General features: G+C 39.2%; 1 protein-coding gene across 12 annotated transcripts in view; it reads left to right on the forward strand.

The window, feature by feature from the left end:
• DMD (dystrophin) overlaps window positions 1–26,371 on the forward strand; it is a 2,254,125-nt gene that overhangs the window by 2,166,300 nt on the left and 61,454 nt on the right. For 9 of the 12 annotated variants that reach the window (XM_040266338.1, XM_040266336.1, XM_040266333.1 and 6 more), the window contains 6 exons: window positions 15,114–15,280; window positions 17,572–17,683; window positions 19,376–19,512; window positions 20,216–20,254; window positions 24,541–24,606; window positions 25,699–25,764. In XM_040266338.1, the coding sequence (XP_040122272.1) occupies window positions 15,114–15,280; window positions 17,572–17,683; window positions 19,376–19,512; window positions 20,216–20,254; window positions 24,541–24,606; window positions 25,699–25,764 (587 nt within the window). The remainder of the gene's footprint in view (window positions 1–15,113; window positions 15,281–17,571; window positions 17,684–19,375; window positions 19,513–20,215; window positions 20,255–24,540; window positions 24,607–25,698; window positions 25,765–26,371) is intronic. The other 3 variants (XM_040266334.1, XM_040266344.1, XM_040266342.1) reach the window with 1 other exon arrangement.

Raw genomic sequence — 26,371 nt, forward strand, 5'->3', positions numbered from 1 at the left:
ATTGATTGGCTCTCATATTCCATGAAACTATCCCTGTTGACAGGATGGATTGATCCTGCGACCATGGGAAGGCCAGATCTACTCCTGGCAGTGAGTCACACAGAGTACCTTAAGGAGCGTAAGACATTGTCCATATCCCTCCTTTTTCAGATGAGAAAACTGAAACCCAGAAAGGCAGAGTGAATATATTCTTCATTCTACAATTATATTTATGTCAGAATGAGAGATCTGGCCCAAGTTCCCTGTGTTCCAAGCTAGTATTTCCTTCTGCTAAACCATCTGTGTAGAAATAAATGGCTGTAACCAATTCAAATACTAGACTGAACTAAGGAAGTGTTTATAAATAGTCTTATATTAATTTTAGGTTATAATAGGATATGTGGATAAATGAACACTCCTACCCCAACACATGTACACACACACACACACACACACACACACACACTCACAGTCACACTCACATTCACACTCTGTGATCTTTATTGAAAATACTCTAATCGCAATTACAGGTATCTAAGTTCTACCTCCAGATGAAATCAAATAATGTTTCCTCTTAGTTGGGAAGCACTTCACACTTTCAAGTGACTCCAGAGAAAGTCATGTGTCTGTAAACTGGTACTTGGCAGTGCCCTGAGAGGTACTCACCTCCCCCCACCCCTGATAGTCTTTGTAGCATCTTCTTCTGTAAACATTTTAAGGACTTCATTGTTTAGATAGAATTGAGTACATCAAGTTTGTATTCAATATGCTTCACCTGCAAGAGCTTGCATGTCAAAATCTGTTTATTTTACATCTGTTTTCTACCTCCCGTTGTATTTATGCATTCAAAATGAATAAGTTGCTTTTTCATCTGTCCTCTGGATTTTTATATTCATATGACAAAAATGAATATCATCTCAGCACAGTTGCTGTAATACAGAAATGGGAATAAATTACAGCCTCAATTGTTGAGAACAAGTGTGTATGTGTATGTAAATAGCAAATCATTGCAGGACATCTGGAGTAGTGAGTGGCAGAGTGGTTAGGCATGTAGGTCCTGAAGTTGACTGCCCAGATTCAAATACCAGCTCTGCTATTTTCTGGGCATGCAACCTTGGACACATTTCTTGAGCTTCCTGGCCCCTAAGTACCTGGAGCACTTTGGAGGGTTAAATGAGCTAATACAGGTGGGGCACTTAGCGTGGTGGGCACATGTTATTTGCTCAGTCATGTCCGACTCTTTGTGACTTCATGGACCGGAGCCTGCCAGGCTCTTCTGTCCATGGGACTTCCCAGGCAAGAATACTGGAGTGAGTTGCCATTTCTTTCTCTAGGGGATCTTCCTGACCCAGGGATCGAACCCTGGTCTGCCTGTAAAGAACCCTGAATCTGTCCGTAAAGGCAAATTCTTTATTCTGAGCCACCAGGGAAGCAGTAGGTACTTAACTGAGCCTTAGTTATGATTCTCTAAAGTGTATTTTGGGCTTCCTGGATGGCGCTAGTAGTAAAGAACCTGCCTGTCAATGCAAGAGACGTTTAAGAGATACAGGTTCAAACCCTGGGTTGGGAAGACCCCCTGAAGGAGGTCATGGCAACCCACTCCAGTATTCTTGCCTGTGAATCCAGTGGACAGAGGCACCTGGTGAGCTACAGTTCATAGGGTCACAAACAGTCAGACACAACTGAGGCAACTTAGCATGCACAAAGTGTCTTTTAACATGAGAATAGCCCACCAAGATGAACAATTCCTTTTGCCCACAACTAAGCATCTGTAGATTAGATTCTAGAGAATCTTGAAATGGTGTTAAAATACCATGCCAAGACACTTCTTAACCAGTTTGACAGCCTTCTTCATGCCAGTTGATCACATCTTATATTTGACATCCTTAAAATAACTCCTAAAAATTCCACTTTGCTTAGGTTTCTTTGGGCTGTTTGTTGAATAATCAAATTATGGACCCTTTGGTCCCATTGACATTCCTTTTACACCCGCTTGGACTGATGGGTATGGTATAAGTTTCTAGAACTTGGTATATATAAGCAATATGTATAAACAGAGGTGGCATCACCAAGTTTCTGCTGGGCCTGCTGATGGACACTTAGAATTCCTGCACACTTTTAGGAAATCTTTTATCAGGGTATTATCAGCATTATCTTGAGTCAACTATTGGTTTTTATTGCTATTATTTTTTTCTGTTTTGACTATAAGCTTTGGTGAGTTTACCTTCATAATTATCCATTTAATATGTCGTGGTTTATGTGCTTAAATTTCTCCATGTGGAGTGATGGGTATTTTTTCCACCAGCTTTTAAAGATAGGTTTGTAATGGAATTGAAACCTGTTTCATTTATATACCTCTTACTAAGGAAAAGCACTTGTAATTCTGTTTCTCCTTTTCACCCTTCTAAAGGAGTAGTCTTTGTTAGAATCAATTTTTTCCATCCTTCTGCCCTCCCTCCTGTATCCCCCGACTCCTTTCCTACAAAAGCTGAAGCAGAGATTCTAATGAAAAAGAAAAAACTTTTTTTTTTTTGAGAGGCACACGTGCATTTGGAAGAGTATTCTGGACTCTCTCTGATTAGTTCACCATTAATTCAAATTCACATTTATAGGTACCCCCAAAGCTCATGGAAACAAGGAGACATGAATTCAACAGTTACCATTTTCTTCTTTCCCATCTTTGTCACTGGCTTGTAAAATGGATTTATTTAAATCTTTCTTTTTACATAGATTATGTAAGATGAATCGAAGTACAAAAATCTTGGGATACCCTTATCTTATATCTAGGCTCCTTAGTATGTCTGGGTGCATTAACAGCTAAAGGTGGGTTTTTGTCTTGTTTTGTTTTATATTTTCTTTGGATTTTGGAGGAGGGGTTGACATTTGATAAAATAGGGAATTTTTTTTTCTGATTTGCTTCTTTTTTAGCTAAATTAAAAAAATACAGAATAATTGTTTTCCAAGTTTAGACAAATGTCTGTTTTGTCACCACAACTACAATCAAGACAGAACATTTCCATCATCCCTAGAATTTCCTCTTGTTTTGTGGTCACCCCACCTGTTCCCAGTCTGTGGAAACTACTCCTCTTGTGTTCTGTTCCTGTACTTATACCTTTTCCTGACCTGTATTTTAAATAATTGCAGGAGGCAGCTGTGAAAGAGTTACTGTTAGATCTTGTTCTTGAGCATTAAGTGTCCTGATACAGACTTGAGAAAGGTATACCATGATAACTCTGGGCAGATATGAGTGCTCTACCATGAACCTGTGAAAGTGTTCTCTTAAATAAGAACTCTCTAGCATAAATTAATAATGTTGCGTATACTTACAGATTTGCATAGACTTAAAACTTGTGCTTCTGTTCCTGGGAGCCATGGTATTAATTGGTTTATTAGTCAGGTGGAGCAGGGTGCCTTAGGTCAGGACAGTTGTCCTTGAACATGTAAATGAAGAGTGGATAATCACTGTGTGTTAGTGTTTGGGCTTATTTTCTTTTTAAGGGGTGATTCACAGCCCTGATGAATATTTAGAGCAATGACTGCCGGCCTCCAACCTGCTCATTATCTTCAGAACTTTAAAGAAAATACTTGACTTCTACCAACGACAGCAGTTACAGGAAGCCTCTTAGTTCTTCTTGTCTCATGAACACAGCTGTTGACCTCTTAATCCTGATTTCCAAAAAGAAATATTTCTGTAAATGTGGGGCTTATTCAACTCATTTTATGGCTAAAAAGTCAGTTGGGTATCTGGGCAAAGCACATGTCTGCCAAGTGTGTGTGAGTGGGTGGGGGATGCGTTAGAACAACGAAGCTACAAGAACAGGGAGGAAGGCAGTTTGGCATTTGGTTTGTGTTTTGTGAGGAAACTAGTCCTAAAGAGCTTTTCATATTTTATATCATTGATATCAATGCATTCCCCCTCCCCTTTCACAGTCATCAGTTTCTTACACTCTTGATTTCCTTGCCTGCCCCCCTACCCCCAGGAAGGAGTGCCAGTGTTTTATTTTGAAAAAATTTCAAGAACAAAGAAGAGTTGGAAGGACAGTATGATCCACACCCATATGTCCTGTACGTCTCTCTACCCTGGTTAGCATTTTTGTCCCATTTACATTTCACTTTTCCCAGGTATGTATGGCTTTGAATGTAGACACACAAACACATCTTTTCCCTTTACCATTTAAAGGTAAAAGGCCATCATACTACAAAATATAAACCCCTGAGCACTTCACCGTACATCTTTTTTATAAAAAGACTTTCCCCTGCTAAAGTGCAATACTGTCACTACATACAAATTTAACACTGATTCTGCAAGACCATCTAGCATACAGTCCACACTGAAATGTCCCCATGCCTTCAAAGTGTCTCTTATTTCTGGTTGTTTTCCTCCAGGATGCAGTCAAGGTCTTTGTCTGTCATTGGCTGGTTATGTCTGTGTCCTTTCACCTCGTCTGAACAGTCACCCAGCATTCTTTGTGTCTTCATTCATGACATTGACATTTTTGAAGAGTGCAGGCAGAATATGGGAAAAAGTCCCATATTCTGGAGTCTCCTGGTTGTTTCCTTAGATGAGATTCAGGTTGGTTCTTATTGATAATGCTAAGAATGAATGGTATGGTGTTATCAGTCAGATATTGCTATTATAAAAGTATCCTTTTCCCTATGTAATTAGAAAGTCATTTTTGTGATATTTTGAGCACTTTTGAGCATTCTATTCCTCAATAGCCTTTCACTGTATGGTGTGAGCCTCCGTTGATGATCCTGTCCTAATTCAATGATTACCTTGGTGGTTGCCCAATAGCACTTTTCTAATTCTACCCTGCTCTCTGCATGTGTTAGCTGGTTTTCTTCTGTCAAGAAGAGCTGCACTTTTCCCCTCTAATTTTCTGAGGGTCACTGAGGATATCCATGGTAATTGTGCATGTACAAAGAAGGGCACTTCTCCTGACTGAGTTGCCTTTGGGTACCATATTTGCCATGATGTTGCTGAAAACACAAATGCATAGAATTGACCATCCTTTCCCCCCATAGCAGTATAAGCTAAGCATATGTCTGATAAATACATTTCCACATCAGCCAGTTCTTTCATGGGACCAAATCATATAACATGACTCATGTGCTAATAAGGATTGAGAAACCCATAGGCTTTTCTGTTTCTTTTTTTTGCTTTTCACTACCTCAATTGACCTGTCAGTCCATGCAGCTCGTATATGTCATAACATCTGACAGTAGAAGGAAGGGTTGTTGTTGTTCAGTCAGTAAGTTATGTATGACTGTTTGTGACCCCGTGGACCATAGCCCACCAGGCTTCTCTGTCCATGGGACTTTCCAGGCCAGAATACTAGAGTGGGTTGCCATTTTCTTCTCCAGGGGATCTTCTCTACCCAGGGATCAAACCTGAGTTTCCTGCATTGGCAGGCGAGTTCTTTAACACTGACCCTCCTGGGCAATGCCAGAAGGAAAGATTGTCGTCGTTGTTCAGTCACTCATTCGTGTCCAACTCTTTGCCACCCCATGGACTGCAGCATGCCGGGCTTCCGTGTCCTTCACCATCTCCTGGAGCTTGCTCAGACTCATGTCCATTGAGTCGGTGATGCCGTCCAACCATCTCGTCCTCTGTTGTCCCCTTCCCCTCCTGCCCTCAATCTTTCCCTGCATCAGGGTCTTTTCTAATGAGTCAGCTCTTTGCATCAGGTGACCAAAGTATTGGAGCTTCAGCTTCGGCATCAGTCCTTCCAATGAATATTCAGGAGGAAAGATACATAATGCCAAAAAGAAGGAGGGAAAGGAAATGATCAGAAGAAATAAGAGCATGCATTTATCTCAGTGCCTTTTGAGTATTCACTTGTACCTTCATGTAGCTCTCAGTAGACTGGCACAAAATTCAGTTCACAATCTGGTACTCGGGCATTGTCTCACATTGTCTGTATTTAGATATCAGAGCCTCTCACACTCTCGGACAAGTTGAAGTTTCAAAAGATTTTGGAAATCACCCTGTATGTTCCCTTCAGATATCACTTCTGTCCACCCATGTAGACTCCTTTAAGCATACATATTTCAGTCTGAAAATAATAGATAATCTTGAGCTGTGTCCTTAACTTCTTTGAGCCTTTTTTCATCTATAACATCAAGCAAAACAGATTACCTCAAGAGTTACTTATCCCCAGGTTGCTTTGATTATATGCTAAATGTTGTAAATGGAAAAAGCAGAAAGGGATATGGGTTATAGTGTATATTTCAAAGCTTGGTTATTATCAGCCAAGTCTTACCTGATCTTCTGGATAACAGTTCTTGTAACAGAGATGCAAAATACAGAAAACAGTCTTATATGTGTAGTGTGGCCTTTCACATGAGAGCAACTGTTCTCTGAATAGAAGTAGCCTAGACTAAGAACAAGAAGTGACAAAACAGCATGTGACGCCTCATACAATGATCCCTGGTGGCCCTACACTTGAGTTTCCTCAGCAACCCAAATGTAAAACACAAGGATCTTATGTCTAAGAAGATCAAAATGCCACCTTCCTTCCGTTTTATTTGTTACATGCAGGTTTCATATCATTTTATAGCAGATTTTTTTTTTAGCATTCGTTTGATTTTCATAAAAATTGGGATCATTTGGAAGAAGCATCATTAATATTCTTTACAACTTGTTCTTGTTCCTCCTTTTATGTTCGTTGCTAGTTCAGACTTCTCTCTTATGTAAAATATTCCACTGATGTCCTTGGTAGATTTAGAGGTTGTTAAAGAAATCGTAATAACAGCTCAGGGAACAGTCAGGAACTGCCTGTCCTATACCGTGTGACCCCAGCTAGCTGTTCTCCTTGTAGTTCTAAATCTTTGTGTACAGACTATAATTCACAAAACAGTTGTGATCAGTTTAAATTCAGCAAATCTTTTCTAACACTAGGGCTTTTTGCAATCAGGGCCAGGAAAGTTGGGTTGTCAGCTATTAATGCTATAACCCATTAACGATGGCAGCGATATTGAAATGGCTTTTTGAAATGGCTATTTGAAAGGGAACATTTTACTAGTGAAAACATGAAAATGGCCTGGGAGGAGAGATTAACCTTTTTGAAATATCAGTGGTTTGTCCCCAGTATTTTCTATTAATTTACCTTATTCTTTCAATAAGAATGTTTGGAAATTCTATTCATGCATATGAATGCATGCAATGTTTATATATTTAGTTATTTTTTAAATAGACAGGAACTCTACTGAATAAATGAAAGCACACACATACACACACTTGTACTAGCTGACTGCTTTAACCTTGCTTGAGTTAATTATTTGCCATGAATCAATAGATTTCTGTAACTTGTCATGAGATGCATTACGTGGAGTTTCTATTTGAAAAGCACCCTGATTTCAAATCAAGGTCTACAATTTTAGCATGTTCCTTTGTGACTTCTGGTTTGGGCTCCTTGAAATTTACTAGTCCCTTTTCTTCCCTCACTCTGTAATAGGTAAATATACATGTTTAGAGGAAAATTTTTTAAATTGAGGTATAATCGACATATACCCTGGTATAAGTTTAATGCACAACCTTAAAAAATTTTTAATTGCAGTATAATGGACATAAAACATTTGGCAGTTTAATGTACAGTGTGTTGATTTGACACATATATTGCAACATGAGTACCACCCTAGTGTTAGCTAACACCTCTCCCACGTCACATAATTACCAGCTCTCTTTTGTGGTGAGAACAATTGAGATCTAGTCTCTTAGCAACTCTGAAGTTTATAATGCAGTACTGTTGGCTGTAATCAGTGTGCTATGCATTAGGTCTCTAGAACTTACTTATCTACCAGCTGTAAGTTGATAATCTCCCCATTTCCCCTACCCCCAGTCTCTCACAACCACCATTCTACTCTGATTTGGGGAGTTCAACCTTTTTATATTCCATTTAGAAATGATATTGTACAGTATTTGTCTTTTTCTGTCTAAGTTATCTCAAGTAGCATAACCCCCTCAAGGCCCTTCTATATTGTCAAAAATTGCAGGATTTCCATCTTACAGCTGAGTGATATTCTCCTATATATATGCACACCATGTCTTTTTTTTTTACCCATTCATCCATTGACAGACACTTAAGTTGTTTACCCGTCTTGGCTATTGTGAAGAATGCTGCAATGAAGATGGGAGTGCAGATATCCCTTCAATATCCTGTTTTCATCTCCTTTGGCTGTAGACCTAGAAGTGCAATTGTTAGATTGCATGGTTGCTCTATTTTTAATTTTTTGAGGAACCTCCATACTGTTTTCCGTAATGGCTAAGCCAAATTATATTCCCACCGACAGTGCACAAGTGTTCTCTTTTCTCCAGCCTCACCAATGCCTATCTCTTGTGTTCTTGATGGTAGCCATTCTAATAGGTGTGAAGCAGCATCTCATTTGTCTCTCCACAGTGTTAACCAGCGTACCCTTTGTCTCACAGGCAGTAATTGAACAGGCCTATCATAGCTTCTCGGTTTCTGTGCTGCAGAAGAGCATTGCCTGCCTGTTAGGTGCCCTGTAGCATTTAGTTAATCATAGTGGACCCATGTTGGTTTCTTAGTTTTGACACATGAACCATGGCAATATAAGCAGTTAACATTGGGACACAGTTTCTCAATCTTAGCACTACTGACATGTTGGCCTGGATGATTCTTTGTATTCTCCAAATCCAGAAATAGACTATGGATTAGCCTTTTGCATGTAGCAAACAAGCCAACAGAGGACATTAACTTTAAAAACTATTTAAAAGAAACTTATTTTGTCTTCTATTTCTTAGACAACCCTTAGAAACTTATTATTTTTTGCTCTTTAAGATGCCTGTGTAGGTTTTTTGTTTTTAATTCTAACCTCATTGAGATATTATAACCCTTCCTTTTATTTATTGTGATCACAGTTTAATTCCCACGCATCATTAAATTCACCAAACCTTCATGGAAGGTATAGAAACATAGTTCCTGTCTCTAAATAACCTGCAACCTAGGAGAGAAACAAAGGAGGTTTAGACAAGTATTGTTTCCAGAACAAAAGGTGGTTCCTTTTTATCATCTGAGAACTACTGGGTACAATGTCTTCCATAATGTTTGCTTTTCTCTATATGAATTTTTTTTTCAGTTTATTAAAACTGACATGGTTTTTCAAAAGCCTGACAATGGGGATGCCAGTTACCTTCTCTTTAAAATATATGTGTGTTTATGGTAGTTGGGGAGCAGGGCTTGCTGAGAAACTCTCTCATCACCTTTCTTCTGTGGCTAGGAACTGGTTCTGTTAGCCTATTGTTGTTGTTCAGTCGCAAGATGTGTCCAACTCTTTACAACCCCATGGACTGCAGCATGCCAGGCTTCCTTGTCCTCCACTATCTCCCAGAGTTTGCTCAAACTCATGTCCATTGAGTCAGTGATGCCATCTAACCATCTCGTCCTCTGCCACCCCCTTCTTTTGCCGTCAGTCTTTCCCAGCATCAGGGGCTTTTCCATGAGTCAGCTCTTGGCATCAGGTGGCCAGAGTATTGGAGCTTCAGCTTCCAATGAATATACAGGGTTGATTTCCTTTAGAATTGACTGGTTTGACTGTTAGCCTGAGAGAAAAGTAAGTATTCAGGTTGACACCCTGACAGCCATTTGAAGCCCAGCCCTTCAGTTCCAAAGGGTTTCCAGAAAGCACAACAGGAAAGAAACCAAAAAGATACTCTGAACCGTGGCAAATCCAACTCCCAACCTACCACATAATGTCCTTTGAAATTATTATATTGCTAATTGCATCCTTTGGCTAGCCATTCACTGTCTTTGTACGTTGTTAAGATGACATTTGTATAAAGCCAGCGTGCAATGCCCTGGAAGACAGAGGCAGTGACTACAATGGATTCCTTCCCTCACCTCTGTGCTGTGGGTAATTGCTGCCAGGAGAGCACCAAGAGAGAAGGAACGGAGACCCAAGATACTTGCACACTGTGGCTGTCACACTGGAAGGAGCTATGGTATCCTTGCTTTGTGTGTGTGCACACCATAAAAGTGGAAAGAGGAGATACTGCCGAAAGCAAAAACAAAACCCAGGGCTGAACGGCCCATTCTGAGTTTTTGCTTAGATGGTTTGACACTGGTGTTTAGGGGCAAGGTCAAGGTCATCCTCAATACCGAGAGAAGCTATGAGGCCTGTATGTGGGTCAGCAGATAATGGCATCTGCAAGGATGACCTCAATCCATTGTCCTCATACCTATCTTTTGACCTCAACAGCTTCCTGACATTTCAGGCTAACCTCTTGTTTTCTAGAATGATCACAATGTAATTTTAGCTGGGTTTTACTTCTAGTGCTTTTAGCTCTCTATAGACACTTGGCCCGGTTTTGAATTCTTCCCTTTCTTTATCACCAGACAAAAGGAAAGGGAATATGCCACTAGGATACAGAATTGTTGGTAGTAAAAATGAAAGATCAAAACAGAATGAGAATGTGAATCCTTGTACCTTGTCTTCAGTGCTGTAAGTTGGCACAGGCAAGCAGTTTTGAAAGAGCCAAAATGATGGATCTTGTATCTTAGAAGGAAGAAAGAACCTTGAAAATTTCCCGCTTTTAAGCACAGGAGAATCTGTGGTCTTTTGAAAGAGGAGAGCATTCTCTAGATCCCCTTGTTAATTTCCACTAATGCTTTAACAACTTTCAGCATCAGGAAATGCTTCCGCATGAGTTACAGCCTAAATTCTTCATGCTGCTTAAGCCTGTTTCTTCTTGTTCTGTTCTCGGTGGAGAAATTGAACAGCTGGTCATAGGCCCCTATGCAAGAGCCATTCACATAATTGAAAACTGTTATTAAATCACCCCTTCAGTCACTATTTCTTGCATATTCTCGCGTGTGTGTGTGTGTGTGTTTCATGGCTAAATAATCCCAATTCCCTTAAGCTGTTCTCATAGGTCTTTCAAGCTCTTTAATTATCGCTGTGCCTTTCTGCCAAGCCTTCTCTAAGTTCCGGGTCAGGACTTAGCTTTAGCGACTAGAACTAGACACTGTTCTCTAGTCCCGAGGACAATGCAATGATTGCGTCACACTGTATTTGTTAGGCCTTTGGTTATACATCACAGACATGGTCAGTTTTTTTTTTTCCTCTTTATTTTGGGCACCTACATTTGTTGCTGACTCATGGTCAGATTTTTTTTTCTGTCTTCCATAGTGAACAGAAGCTTTCTGTTAAAATTATGCTTTCTGTAATAAGCCTGAATTCTTTCTTTGTAGCCTGTCATTGAATCTATCATTAAGGAAACTATCCTTTAAACTTAAGTCAGGGAAACTTATATAGGTTCAGATTCAGTTCAGTTCAGTTCAGTCGCTCAGTTGTGTCCGACTCTCTGCAACCCCCTGAATCGCAGCACGCCAGGCCTCCCTGTCCATCACCATCTCCCGGAGTTCACTCAGACTCTCGTCCATCGAGTCTGTGATGCCATCCAGCCATCTCATCCTCGGTCGTCCCCTTTTCTTCATGCCCCCAATCCCTCCCAGCATCAGAGTCTTTTCCAATGAGTCAACTCTTCGCATGAGGTGGCCAAAGTACTGGAGTTTCAGCTTGGGCAACAATAAATCCCATGTTTTACATCAGAATGAATTAGTAATGCTTTTTTCAATTTGCTGTCTTTCTGTGATAGTTTTTGTCCTAGCTCCAGATGGTTATTTTGATAAATTTAGTTTCTGGACCAGTGGAGCAAGAGATTGTTATAGGACTTAGTGTAACCGGAACTTGCAGTTCTTTTGACACAGTCTCTCATTGTATCTTTGTTTACCAGATGAAGAAACACTTAGAGACTAAATAATAATATAACTAGAGGGAGTCACAGTCCACCAACCAGAGAGGGGTGGCTTTTGGCTTTGTGTTGACTAGAGGTGCAGTCTGTAGTGGTGAGGCCCACCTTTGACCTTGGCCTGTTTAATTTATTCACTAGTGACTTTTGGATGAAGGCAGAACACATATTTTATTTATTTTAATTTATTTGGCTGCGCTGAGTCTTAGTTGTGGCATGTGGGATCTGTTAAGTTGTGGCAGGGGAACTCTCAGTTGTGGCATGTGGGATCTAGTTCCCTGACCAGAGATTGAACCCAGGCCCCCTGCATTGGGAGTGTGGAGTCTTAGTCATTGGACGAGCAGGGAAGTCCCCAGAAAACATATATTTAAATGTAAAGATTACAGAGTTGGGGAGAATGACTAACCCATGGGCTGTAAGAGTCACAATCCTTAAAGATACGGATGAGCTGATATAATGGGCTAAAACTAACAGGAAAGTTCTTGATGGAAGTGGAAGGAAATACATCCCAAATGAATATGTACAAAACAGAAGAATCACTGGAAACAGCAAACAGTATCTCTTATCATAACCAACAGTGTATTAGTACCTTGGGGGTACTCACATATCTTATAACATAAGAACAATGATAAATGTCCCAGGATCACTGAATAATTAGTGTGAGAAATTCTGAGGTCAAACAAGGTTTAATGTTTCCTTACTGACAACCAACCCAGCTTTTAGTATGTTAGCATGCGTTAAGTGACAGATAAAATGTGCAATGTGTCTGTAATTAATTTGACCTTCTCTTCTTGAAACATCTTGCTGGGTCATTGATCTTCTGGACACACTGGGAAACACTGACCCAGAGATTTTAGTGGAGTGGAAGCACTGTGGGAGCCTCTAGTACAGAACAAAAGAAAGTCATCCAATTATACTGTCCAGAGAGATGGCAGTACCATTCACAGCACATCATATTTTGGAGAACAGAGTTCTAAAGGACAATGGCAAACCATGCCCTGTCATATGAGGAAGAAATAAGAGAAATAGGGATGAAGGGCCATGGACAGACATGACAGCTCTGGTAAAATATTGAAAGAGATTTGTGAAAGCTTGAGAACTTCGATGTTTCTGGTCAGATGTATAGTGATAGTGACATAACAATAGCAAACACTGACTGACATGGCTCTCACTGTGTGCCACTGTTCAAGTGTCTTTCATTGAAATATTAAAGCAGCCCTACAAGGTAGGTCCTATAAATAGTTCCACTTCATGGCAGAGAAAAATTGAGACACAGAAAGATAAAGTTACTCTCCCAGAGTAACACAATCAGTGGCAAAACTGGGATTTGAACTCTCGTGGTTGGACTCTGGAGCCTCTCCTCCTATTGGCTGTGCTGATGGATTTCAGTTCAGTGTGATGAAACACTTATGACAAGGGTACCTGTACACAAATGTTCAAGATCGTCCATGGAGGATGTTTTCTTCCTCACATGGATGGTTAGTTATTGTATGGCGGCTATGAGAACATACTGGCATTGGATAAGTTTGGACGTGGTGACCGTCAAAAGTCTTACAGCTCTGTGGTGCCATTCCAGAAGGAGGAATTCACGTCCATGGTCCCTTTCATCGTCAGGTTCTATAATTCTTTTTTAGCTTTTAAGAAAATGTTCACAAAGTACATTACCTCTGTGATAGTATTCTATCTAGAACGAAGTACTCAACAGAAGCTTTTGATCAGTAGCTTGAATTTATGCCACTTTGCAGCTAGGAATTCAAGGTTAAACAGCTCATTATAATGTTGCTGAGTTAATAATTGGGGGTTACTCCTGGAGTACTGCCGAAGTGGTGAGTGTTACAGCCCAATGACCCTACTCTTGTCTGCCTAAAGTGTGAATACATTGTTTATTAGCACACCACATTCCAAGAGAAGCACCATGAGTTTGCAGTTCATATACTTATTATGTGTATGATCCTAAATATCCCATCATATATTCAGTGTAAATTGATCTCAAAATAGGTAGCACCCTTTGGTTCTTGGAAAAAGCAAATGAAGACCGTCTCTGGAGAAGGCACTTTCTTAGGGAAGGCCTGCTCAGAGAAATGGCAGTTAGATTGAGAAAGTCTAACATTGATCTAATGGATTCCCGTAAGCAGAGAGAAGGGATGGAAAAGAGGCAGTATTTGTTGAGATCATGACTGAGAAGCTTCCAGAGCTGACTAAAGACTCTAACCCACAGATTCCTGAAGCCTAGTAAATCCTAAAAAGTATCAATAAAATCCTAGAAGTACAAGATGAGACAGGAAAAGGATAGATGACCTTCAAGGAACCAATAGCATCATGGCTGACTTGTCAATGGTTAGCAGCAGAGAAAGTGAAATAAAAGTGAAATAATATTTCACTGTGCTAAAACAAAATCAAAACAAATGAAACACCCCTTTCAGTCTAAAAATCATTACCCAATGAGGATAACTATCAAGAATATGGATAAAAGAGACTTTCAGGCAAACAAAAGAGAAATTCACCATCAACACTTACTAAAGGAAATACTAAAAGATACACTGCCAACAGAACTGATTCCAGATGGGAGATCTGAGATTGGAGGAAGCAATGGAAAACAAACCCCCCAAAAGTGGTTAATAACATACCAATCAAATGATGGATAAATATATTTTGAATTTTCTAAAATCATTAGACTCACTGGGAGGCACAGTATTTATTAAACTCTGAAAAACAGAAAACTAGAGTTAGACAGAGAAACAACAGGTCGCCATGAAGAGAGCACTAGAGTGGGAGGTTTCAATGCTAGACTCACTCCTGCTGCCAGGGAGCTGTCTGGCCTTTGAAAAGCCATTTCTCTCATCTACATCTCAGTTTTCTTGTCTGTAAAATGAAGCTTTGGGACCAAGTGAATTGTAAAGCCTCTTCATTACGATTGTAAGAAACACTGAGAAACAGATTCACTGGAGGGGAAAGAAAAAAAAAAGGATCAATCGTTCCTTGAGGTTTCTTTTTTCTCTCTCTGTCTTTTGAAATTTTATCAATAAGAACTTCCTTTTTACTTATAGCTAAGTTTTATATATCTCTTCCCAAACTGGAGTAAGATATAGTCTCTCCCAGGGGTGTATTATACTTTACTTTTTGCATTTGTTTGCTTTGCTTTCTTGTCATCTAGTAGCCAAACAGGGTCATGGCAGTTTCCCAGACTGCCATGTGTCAGAGGGCTCGTGTGGATGTTGAGGGGACATTTGCAGAATCAGGCTGTGAAAAGTGGGCCTCACTGTACCACTTTGGCTCTTTATTTGATGCATCACCGGAAATGACATATGCCTCCTTTACTTTCTTATCTTCTCTCCTTGCACTCTCCGGCCTCCTGTCTCTGCAGGCTAATAATAAGCCTGAGATCGAAGCGGCACTCTTCCTCGATTGGATGAGACTAGAACCCCAGTCCATGGTGTGGCTACCTGTCCTGCACAGAGTAGCTGCCGCGGAGACTGCCAAGCATCAGGCCAAGTGTAACATCTGCAAGGAGTGTCCGATCATCGGCTTCAGGTAGGCAGAAGCCCCCCAATGTCATTTTGGTCGTATCATTTCTCAGCCTTGTGTGACTTGACCTGTTACACCCCCCATGCCAGTTGCTATTAGTGCATTGTTACCCACCATGCCAGTTGCTGTTAGTCTGTTCCTCTCCATGGTGGGAGAGGAGGTGACCAGGCTGGAGCCTGGATCCCTGCTGTCACCCCCCTGAGCACTGGGTTATGTTGGTGGATCTGCTTGATGAGATAGGTGGCCCTCTCTGCTTTCCCTCTTTAGCTCTGCAGAGCCATGTTCTTCATCGATCAGGACGGACTCCCTGTCTCCACCGAGATTTTCGTTCATCGAGTATACACAGGTTAACTGTGTCTCTTCTTTCCTGGAACCAAGACATTTTGATCATCTCTTTTTTTTCGCCATGCTCTTTTCTGTTTATAGAAACTCTCCCAGAATCTGTTATAAAACTAAGGAATGATTCTATTTTGGGAGACTTGTCATGGTAGCTCAGTCTCTTAATCACTCTATACCACTTTTCTTGCCCTAAAGTAACCAGAATTGTTTAGAGCAGCCTAGAACATACCTCTTGATCTGTGAATCCGATTACATTCTTTTCATAGTCTCCTAATGAACTTCTGAGGGAATCTAAAGTGTGCAAGTAAATTCACAAAGCCACTAAAACAAGAAAATGTTCCTTATAAATTTAAAAGTGCAAGAAGTAGGAAACATTGTAGGTTATTATTATTATGACTTTCTTAAAATGTCCCAGAAAACACTTGGCTTTTAAATCTTCAGTCTTGCTGACCTGTCTGGGGAGATGGAGTATTTTTAAATGAATGAATCTTCATGAACAGTAATCCCAAACCCAAATTCTGAAATGATAGTGTATTTAAACATCTGAATCAACCTCGAGGTTGCCATAGTGATGAATAAGCCATCAAGTTGTAAACTGGCTGTAGCATCCTCTGCCTGTTCAGGATCCACTTACCAGCTAAGTAAATACTCATCGCTGGTTATGCTGAGACTTGTCTCATTATTTTGTTTCTAATAATTACATTTTACCATTTGTGTGCCTTTTATTCACTGTGCCCCTTCCATACTTCATGCTGTGTACAAAGAGGTTTTACAAAGACCTTCAGAGGCTTCTGAAGCCTAGATAGACAGCATTGAGTAGGCAGTGCTAGCAAAGGACACCTTCTCTCCTTCCTGGTTTCTGCGGGTAAGAGTGATGCCTTGGGGCAGCGGGGAGCGGGAGCTCCAGGGGACTACATTGCATTTCTTACCTTTCTTTTCTTAGCTTCCTTCACTGGTAAGATCTGTAGACAAAGCAGAGGGTGGATTTTATAAAATGCAAAAGGAGAATGCTTTGGAGGGTCTAAGAGAACATTTTGACATTCAGTTCTTTTGCCCTTATGAAAGTGAATTATTTTAGGAATCAGCACTTCTCTTTCCTCCTTTTCCCCATTCTTAGAAGATGACTAGGATCTTAAAACAGTAGCTTTTTCCCCACATTCCCATATGTGACATGAGGAATATGTTTATTTGAATTGGCTCAGAGTCTTATCTGAAAAAGCACAAGGCAGGGAGAGTATGAAACCAAGAATAGAGTATTCTGAGAATGGGGGGATGTGTAGCGTGTAGTACTTCCAGATTATGAATCCTTTCATCTCACCCAAATTGTGTCTTTTCTTGGGGTTTCCATTTTCATATGGGGGTAAGGTGGTGAGGGATTTCTGAAGAGAGACAGATAAAAGAGGTTATCCAAGTAACTCTGAAAAATGAATCATGTCCATCAATCAGAAAATGTAAAGTAAGATTTGTTTTAATTGAGACTTCTTGCTGAATTTTCTTTTGTCTTATGAAATTGCTTTACCTATATAATTTTTTAAAAAATAATTCCCTCAGGAAATGTTGGTGCCCTTTTGATGAGTGGGGGATGGGCCTGAAATGCATCTGTCTGTCCTTTCTGAGAGTTCTTTTAAATTCCAGTATTTGGTCTTCAAAAGCCTAGAAGTTTGCCAGTGTCTTCCTACTTAATCTGAAAGAGTTCCCAGTGGAGTTTAAGCAAGAGCTGAGTTTTTCTCCCCTCCCTCCAAATGTTTACAGGATGTTTCTGCCAAAATGTTTTAATACTGCAGGTAAAGTGCCAGAAAAATCTGGAGGTAGGAATTTAATCACTTACCTTGAGGGATTAATAAACATAGCATTCTGTTTCTAGAATTAAAACAGTATGGAAGGAGGTTTCTTAAGGGGTATTCTTTGGGAATTTGATCTGAAGAGATACATACATGTTTGTTTTTGTGCTTTACCAGGTACAGAAGTCTAAAGCACTTTAATTATGACATCTGCCAAAGCTGCTTTTTCTCTGGCCGCGTTGCAAAAGGCCATAAAATGCACTATCCCATGGTGGAATATTGCACTCCGGTAAGTAGGTGTGTCCCTGAGCTTGAGTCAGCTCACCTGGGAGAAGTTTCAGTTTTCTCCAGGTTGCAGATGATCTGTGATGCTATGATTGCTCAGTTCCCCAGATGTTGCCCAATTCAAGTAGCTCCAAATTGCAGACTCTGGGATTGACCTTATCCCTGGTGCGATGCCTGGCACACGCAGAATGTCATAGACACTCCACACACACTGTTGGGTAAAGCAATAGTTTTCATTTCTATTTGCATGGGTTGTAGAGAAGACATTTTCACGTTTAGTTTCCACATCCCTAGCTGTTGTGTGTAGAGGTGTTAGGGCCATGGGGCACATTGAGTATGGAGGAGGAGTAATGTAGGTTCCCTGAAATTTGTAATCCACCATTTAAATGAATCTTGCTCATCTTTTGTCTGTTTAACATACTAACACTTACCATTAAATGCTAGGCATTTACCTTTGAAACTACTCTGAGACAGGTGTTATTTTTATCCCCTTTTTACAGTTGAGGACTCTTGACATTCTGGGCTTAAAAAGTTTGCCCAAGTTTCTATAATTAAGTACTGGAGTCATCTCTTAAGTTATTGTCTTGGGGAAATGTTAAGTGGCCAATAGAACTTTGAAAAACTGCTGGTGATGCACATATGGACACCAAGGGTGGTGGTGGCATGAATTGGGGGATTAGGAGTGACATATATACACTATTGACACTATATAAAATAGATCACTAATGAAAACCTACTGTATAACGCAGGGAATTCTACTCAACGCTCTGGTGACCTAAATGGAAAGAAAATCCAAGAAAGGGGTGATATATGTATATGTATAGCTGATTCACATTGCTGTACAGCAGAAGCTAACACAGCATTGTAAAGCAACTCTAGTCCAATACATATTAACTTAATAAAGAAAGAAAAGGAAAATCACTAGTGAAGTGGAAAGGGTGTGGACTTGGTGGACACAGACCTGGGTGTAAATCTCGTATTCCTTCAACACTGGCTGCTAGCTATTCAAAGCGCCATCTGTGGGCCGGCAGTTTTGGCATCACCTGGGAGCTTATTAGCAGTGCAGAACCTCAAACCTCACCCTGGACTTTCTAAATCAAAAGCGGCATTTTAGCGAGATCTGCAGGTGATTTCCAACACATCAGAGTTTGAGAATCTCTGCTTTAGAGCTTTTCTCTCTTGCATCTTCAGAGCGATCCTCCTAGTTATTTCATTGTCTTCCTCACTTTGATTCCTTTTGAAAAGGTATTCAATGATGGAGAATGTACCATGCTGTGAATCGAATGGTACTTAGTGGGTAAAATCTGACAGCAACATTGACAGATATTGTTTTACAAATACTGTAAGGTGTGGCAAAACTGAAGTTTAACTCTCTGACCTCCAGACGTCTATTAATTACCATTTGTCAAGCAGCCTAGTAGCTGAGACTTCATTGATTCATCATCACAACTTGTTGAGGCATTCTTGTTTCAGTTTTGTAGATGATTGGAGCCTTGGGTAGGTAAATAACTCACCCCCGTTAACCCCATTAGTAAAGGGCAGGTCTGGTGTCAAAGCCCGTTTTGTGTGATTTCAGCCTTTGCTCTCGCCTCCTTCTGCTCTTAATTATAAGACAAGTACCTTAAGGCAGAGCACTGAAGTGCTTTCCATTCCAAACCCCGCCCCAAGTCTGATCTCCTCATGATTTCCATTTCAGACTACATCGGGAGAAGATGTTCGAGACTTTGCCAAGGTACTAAAAAACAAATTTCGCACCAAAAGGTATTTTGCGAAGCATCCCCGAATGGGCTACCTGCCAGTGCAGACGGTCTTAGAGGGGGACAACATGGAAACGTGAGTAGTGGCCAGAGCACAGCAGCCTCTTAGACATATATTTGAGCTCCTCTCACCTGAATACCTTCCTTCACTCCCAAATGCAAACAGTCTCTCCTATTTCTTTCTTTAGATTTACTGTAGCTGTAAAGAGAAAAGCAAGCTGACGTTCAGTTACCAGTTTCCATGTCAATTGTCCCGTGAACAGTGACCCTTTCGAAAAGTTAAACTGTATCTCACAGGGGAAAAAAAACACCATATTCTGGCTCCCAATTACCTTACAAAGGCTTGTAAGAAATACGGGACTGTTTACAAATGAGTGACTCCAAGATTTCATTTTGATGCTCCCCCCTCACAAATCAGTAGGCGTGTGTCTTTTTGTATCAGATTGTGTGGTCGTAGCTAGTCACTTTTTCCTACTTGAAAGAAAATAATGGTCACAGGAAATGCCTTCACAGTAAGTAGTTATGACTCACTAGATCCAAGTGATGGTCTTGTCTTCAGCTCTTTTGAACCTTCTCTTCTGTTTTCCGTGACTCTGACGGCAGTCGCACCACTGGTTTTCTTTTAATTCACCTTTCACCTTTGTCTGGCCGTTGCTTTTCATGGTTCATACTTAATTGGGTTTCATTTATTTTGACCTTTCAGTAATTTTTTTTTGTGCGTGTGTGTGTGGCTGAGTTTGCCTGTGTCTCTCTTCACCACCTCATTTTTTGTTTTGCAGTCCTGTTACTCTGATCAACTTCTGGCCGGTAGACTCTGCGTGAGTACTTGCGCTGAAGGGTGCTGCTAGCACGAACACATTCGCTTGCTTGATTTTTAAAAAATTTTTGTTCTGTTTGTTTTAAGTACATTTTAATTTCCCTTCCTTCCTTTCAAAATTTTTCCCCTGCTAAGACTTTGAGGGTGCCCTTTGCCACAGATCAGGAGAGTCAGTGAGGTTTTAGGGTCCTCACCTGGTCAAATGAAAACCAGCAGAAATCGTGGCCTGGAGGTCAAAGTAACATCAAAGAAATTGTTGAGTTGTTAGTTCTGTTCCTGGCAGACTTGTTTATATGCTCTTTCCTTGTAAGCAGGGAAGAGCCTTCTGATTACATAATAATATTCTTTAGTCATATTTCTAGAGATTGAGTGCTTTAGGACCTTCAAAAGGATGATGCTTTATTCTTTAGGGCCTGTTATAAGTGGACCATTAAAAACCAGCAAAGTTTGTTTCATGGTATAATGTTGAGTATGGTTGAATAATTTCAATGAGGCATGTGGTCTTTTTATCAGCTAATGCCATGCTATTTGACTAATCTTTATATATATATATATATATATATGTGTGTGTGTGTGTGTCTGTATATATATATATATATATGAGTTTCTCAGTTTTGACCTACAGTCACTTTGCTCTCTTCTCCAAGCTAAATACCCAGCTCATAAACATACATTTACACTGGAAGGAAAGTGTACTGTAGTCTTTGTTATTACTATTGGTGTGTCTTATTAATAATACTAATATTTGATATTAATAAATAATTTATTGACTTATCTCAGAATTTAGAATGTCATTAGAAAACTATAGAGTCTGTGATTTATATATCAGCAAAGTGCATTGTTTTAAAGTTACAGTGTGTGTGTGGGGGGGTTTATAACAAAATTTTGGTATTTCACAATGTACTTTATTAAAATATTAAAAAGTCAGACAGTTCTATTATATATAAGAAGGAAATGACTAATTTGAAAAGTGAACTTATATAAGAATTCAGTTTATCTTTATTGGGTCTTTTTTATTCCACCATATAATTAAATTTAAAGTAGGTCCTTTTTAAAAAATCCTGTCGTGATAAGTACAAACTGTTAATTGAAGTTTATTTGAAGTCTTTATTGGCCTAAAGGAAGTGTGAGGCTTTCCTTTCTTCTTTAAAGCCACATTATTGTGCCCTTTAATTTTGAGATATGGTTACTATATTTGATTTCTTTACTAATTATGCTTAAACAACTTGGGGAGTTATTTAGATTCAGCTATGTTACTTGCTATTGGTAATTATTTTCCCTATCCCAGCTAATCTATATGTTTACCGAAGGTAAAACCTTTCTCAAATAAAGAACTTTTAAAAAATAATATACTGAAATTCTCAGCCAGATTGGATCCTGATAAGCAAATGAATTTTCTCTGTGTTGGAATAAGTTCTAACCAACTTAAAAATCCAAAAGACAAATATGCCAAAGGGTAATTTTTTTAAAAACACATAGTCAGAGGTAGCACAGCATAATAAAGAATGACTAATTAGGAAGTTTATTCTATCCATAAGCTAACGAGAAGCATTCAGGGAGTCAGTTTAATGTAACTTATTTTAAGTAGAGGGTGTTTGTCTTTAAAAGTATATTCTCTACAACTGAAACCTGCCCGCACTTTGCCTTCCCATAAAAAGTATGCTGCATTACTCAGAAATAGTGGGAAATTCTAATTTTGAGGAAGAAAACAAACCCAGCAGGCTAAAGTCCCTGTAATATGTATAATTTTATTAAAGTCTGTATTTATGGGGTGGTAAATAATTTAGAAAATAAGTTGTAAAGCTGTTCTCTTGAGGCAGAGTCAGGTCCTAGAGTGCTTTATCTTGCAAGAATTCTATTTGATATTAAGAAATCCTATGACAGTGACAGCATTTAGTCCATTCAGGATGGATCATAGAATTTGAAAATTTACTGAGATACAAATCTTTTTTTCCTTAGAGAAAAACCCCTTATTTACCTGGATTTGTCACCTTAGTTGAAAGTACACCTGGCATAAACCTTTTATATTGTTTGTCCACAAGTGAGATGGTCAAAGAATATTCTTTGAGCTCTTCTGCCTTGAAAATTTATTAGTGGAGTTGTCACAGATAATGAGAAAATGGTGGTGGAGGGGATGGAATTGGCCATTAACAATAACAGGAATAATCCTTCAGGGGATCTATCACTTTATATTTAGGAAGTGAGAAGGGATAACAGTATTTTTACCTTCCCTTGGAAAAGTGCTTAGAAGGCTTTGCATTTAGCTTTGTTTCTGGACTAAGTAGTTTTATACTTTCACTAGTTATTGGTTTTTAGATGATTCTTCTCTGACCAGTATTCCCTTTTGGCTCGTTTTCTGGTTTCATAAATACCTCCTTTAGTGTGTGTGTGTATATATATATTTTTTAGATTTCTTGGTTTTTATGAGTTCTTGTGCTTAAGCATGCTGTGTTAGGTGCTACATACGTTAATAAGAAAAATAACATGGAAATATCCTCAAGGCTAAGAATTAAAGCTTTGCATAAGATATCCTGTTTAAGATTTTATTAAAGTGTTTTGCAGTTACATGCTGAGCTTTCTTAGTGCAGTTATGCTCCAACATCTCATGTTTTTTTGTTCTCTACACTACCAAGGTAGTAACTGTTACAAAGGAGAAACACTAATATGTTTTTCTTGATGGTGGGCTTTTAGCTTCTAAGAAGTATATAATTGAAAGACTGGTCTGTTCCAGGAGATAGGGCTTATAAACCAATTAATCCAAGTACTCAGTTATCTTGACCTGCAGTGAATATTTCCAAGCAAACCTTGGCATTTTTCTAATAATGGACTATTCCAGGGTTTTAACAAACTAGCAGATTATCTCCAAAACTAGAGTGAAGATTTACCTGAATATCTTTGGATCTGCCTGGTAAATTGGGTAGCCATCCTTTTGTTCTCTTATGACAATTTTAGCATCTTTGTAGTTTATTCCAAGTTTGAGTCTGGTGACAATTGACGTAGACAACATTGGTTTCATAAATGAGACATTTATCTCTCAGGCAAGATTTCAGTTCCCTGGTTATGTAGTGTGTTATAGCCATTTTATAATGTTGTGTCTTCTTTAAGAAACACAGATTTCTACTATATTTCCTATGTAAACATAGGTAACTACATGTTTTCCTTTTTTTTTTTAACTGTAAGAAAAAAACATATTCTTCTTAGTGTTCTGACCAAGTTCTTGAATGCTGCTTAGACACTGGACTAAACTAGTCCTTACTGAATAGATCACTGTCGACTTTTGGACTCATGCCTTTACCTAAGGGCATTCTGTGTCAGGAGAGAAATGGAAGAGACCTTTTTGTCCTATTCCAGTTAAAACAAAAAAGCACAAGCCCAAACTGGTTTTCAGAACAGATAGATTTTTTTCCCTAAGGTTAATCTGAAAGATACTATAAAAACTTGAAGGATAATTAATAGATCAGGTATGAAAAGGTGAAAACATGTCAACCCTACCAAAATCTTCATCTGTGAAGCCAAAAAAGTAGGGTTTTTTTTTACCCACAAAGTAAATAGACTATGAATGCTAATCCTCCTCTCACTTTTCGCTCTGTACATTAGCACACAGTGTCCCTAATAAGAAATATTTCAGGTACTGTGACATTCTATTGAAGTTAGTAGTTCTTTTTTTAAAGCATCACATTATAATTTGGGGCCCTTCAGTTTTACTCTACCAAGTAGCAGTACAGTCCCGCTGCTAATGTGGTAGATATATTCCTTCTTTACAAAATTGTGCAGACCAAGACTTCTTGATACATGGAATCTTGGTCACAGACTGCAATGGCCTCTCCAGAGCTAAAATCATTGACTGGAAATGTACTAGGCAAATGTACAGTTTTCCTTCAGGAAGAAGGCAGCTAAAACTGGCACAGGTATAAACTGTGTAAAGTTTAAACCATATACTGCTAACACAATTTCAGAGCTATAGACGATGAGACATGACAAGATAGGAAGACTGAATGTCATGTAGAGACTGTCTCCTTGACCTTTTCTATCATTAAAACTTGCCAGAGAAGTTTGTGATCCCTCCTTGTGGCTTTTGAGAAAAGCAGAAGGATGACCAACCATCTGTCAAACCTAGCTTGTCAATACTTGATGATCTAAGATATAGAGACAACCAGATGTGTACCTTATTCATAGTTTTAGGCTGAAAGCATTCTAGGCCATGTATATAACAGAACTGTGGGGTGTTTTTTTTTTTTCTCCATTAATGGATGGTATCTGTGACTAATCACATTTTCTGCCTTATAGGCCTGCCTCGTCCCCTCAGCTTTCACACGATGATACTCATTCACGCATTGAACATTATGCTAGCAGGTATGAGACTAGTTGAATGCCAGGCAAATATTGATTGAAGTAACTAACCAAGGAAAGCTAACCTATAATAATTTTAAACAAATCTTTTCTTTTTTGCCCAATCTTGTCTGATTTCTACTAATCACCTTGCCCTCTAACGTGCATGCCATTCCAACTGCATGTTGTTTTTGAACACCAATGAGCGCTTCAGTCCAGAACAATCTGCCCTAACCCCGGCCTTTAAACATTTTGAGAGCTTTGTTATGTTCTATATACTGAGCACGTTTAATCAATTGACTTAGAAATCATCTACCCTTCTTAGAAAACTGCTAGACCAGATATAAGTATATGAAGAAATGATACTGTGTTATATGCAGAATATGAAAGCATTGGCTTTGATTTCTGTGTGTATTTGACAAAATGTGGTGTAAAGAAGAGAATCATTACTTTTCCTAATCCTTGGACCTTTCTGTCTCACGTTCTTTGTGTTTGAGGTAACTTTTATATCTAAGAACTAAATTGCTAATTGTAAAATATGCCTGTTAAGTACATCTGTTAAGAGTTTGGTTAACTTTCAAGTTGTAAAAAGACTATTATTGTTTGAGGTGAAGGAGGTTTTTAATGGTAAAAATTGCTGGCAGAATGTGTAGAGAGCTGACTGTGAATTATCTTTTATCAATTTTTTAACTGCTGAATGTGTTTATCAACCATGGGATGTATTAACTAGCTATGTATCATTCTGTCATCAGTGGAAAGCTTTAATTGTCTTTAAAAACACATGGGGTAGTGGAAGGTATGGAGTGTGTTTGTTGTTATGGAAGCTTGTCCCATGAAAACAGAGGCCTCTTCTCAGCGAAAGGAAGATCAACCTGTGGAGGAAAAAAGAATGCAACTTCTCTTATAATTTATAACATAAATGTAAAGCTGCTTAACTAGCTGGGGTCCACCACTCACCTCAAATAGCTAGGCCAACACACACATCCTTTAAATATGAAGGATTCCTTTCTCCTCTTGACATGAGTTATCCTTTAGTTTTCAGGAATGTTCGATTAGGTCTTGAGTAGAGTCTAAGAAGTCACAGAAGTTTTAATGAGCTTTTACGTTTTTTATCAGGCTAGCAGAAATGGAAAACAGCAGTGGATCTTATCTAAATGATAGCATCTCTCCTAATGAGAGCATGTAAGTATCCTGTCTCTTTTTACAAAATGTTCCTGACCATGAAATTGCTTGGAGGGATTTAGACATAGGGTAGCACAGAAGATAGGAATTAGCATTTATATTCATTAGATTTCTCTGAGAGACGCTCATTGGCTTTTTTGTTCTTTAACTCTTGGCATCTCAACACAGAATGAACTCCTCCTAACTGTGGCACAAAAGCTCCCAGACATTTTGCCTTCCACTCATTCGGTGCTGTACTACCACAAATTGCAGGGTCTCAAACACCGAAACTGTATGAAATGTTTACTCTTTGCCCAAACCTGTGGGATTTTTAAAGGGACTGGATGTTACTTTTTCAAGTGATAGCTCCATCCATGGGCAGTAGAACTATAATCTTGGAATAGCTGCACTGGTATTCCCATGGGGTAGCTAGATGGGCATTTTCCTGTAGAGAACCTAGCTAGCAGGGTTTCTTTTGCGATTGAGCATCTTCATGAGCTAAACAAACTGAAGCAGTCTTGTGAAGGGTTTCAGAAGAGGATGTACAAATTGAGGTCACGGTTTTGTAGTGGGATGATACACCAGGCCTGTCCAGTTTAAAGAAGGTGAGAGAGTGGTGTTCAGAGTG

This window comes from Oryx dammah, unplaced genomic scaffold (genome assembly GCF_014754425.2).
Source record: "Oryx dammah isolate SB20612 unplaced genomic scaffold, SCBI_Odam_1.1 HiC_scaffold_23, whole genome shotgun sequence".
NCBI classification, from domain to species: Eukaryota; Metazoa; Chordata; class Mammalia; order Artiodactyla; family Bovidae; genus Oryx; species Oryx dammah.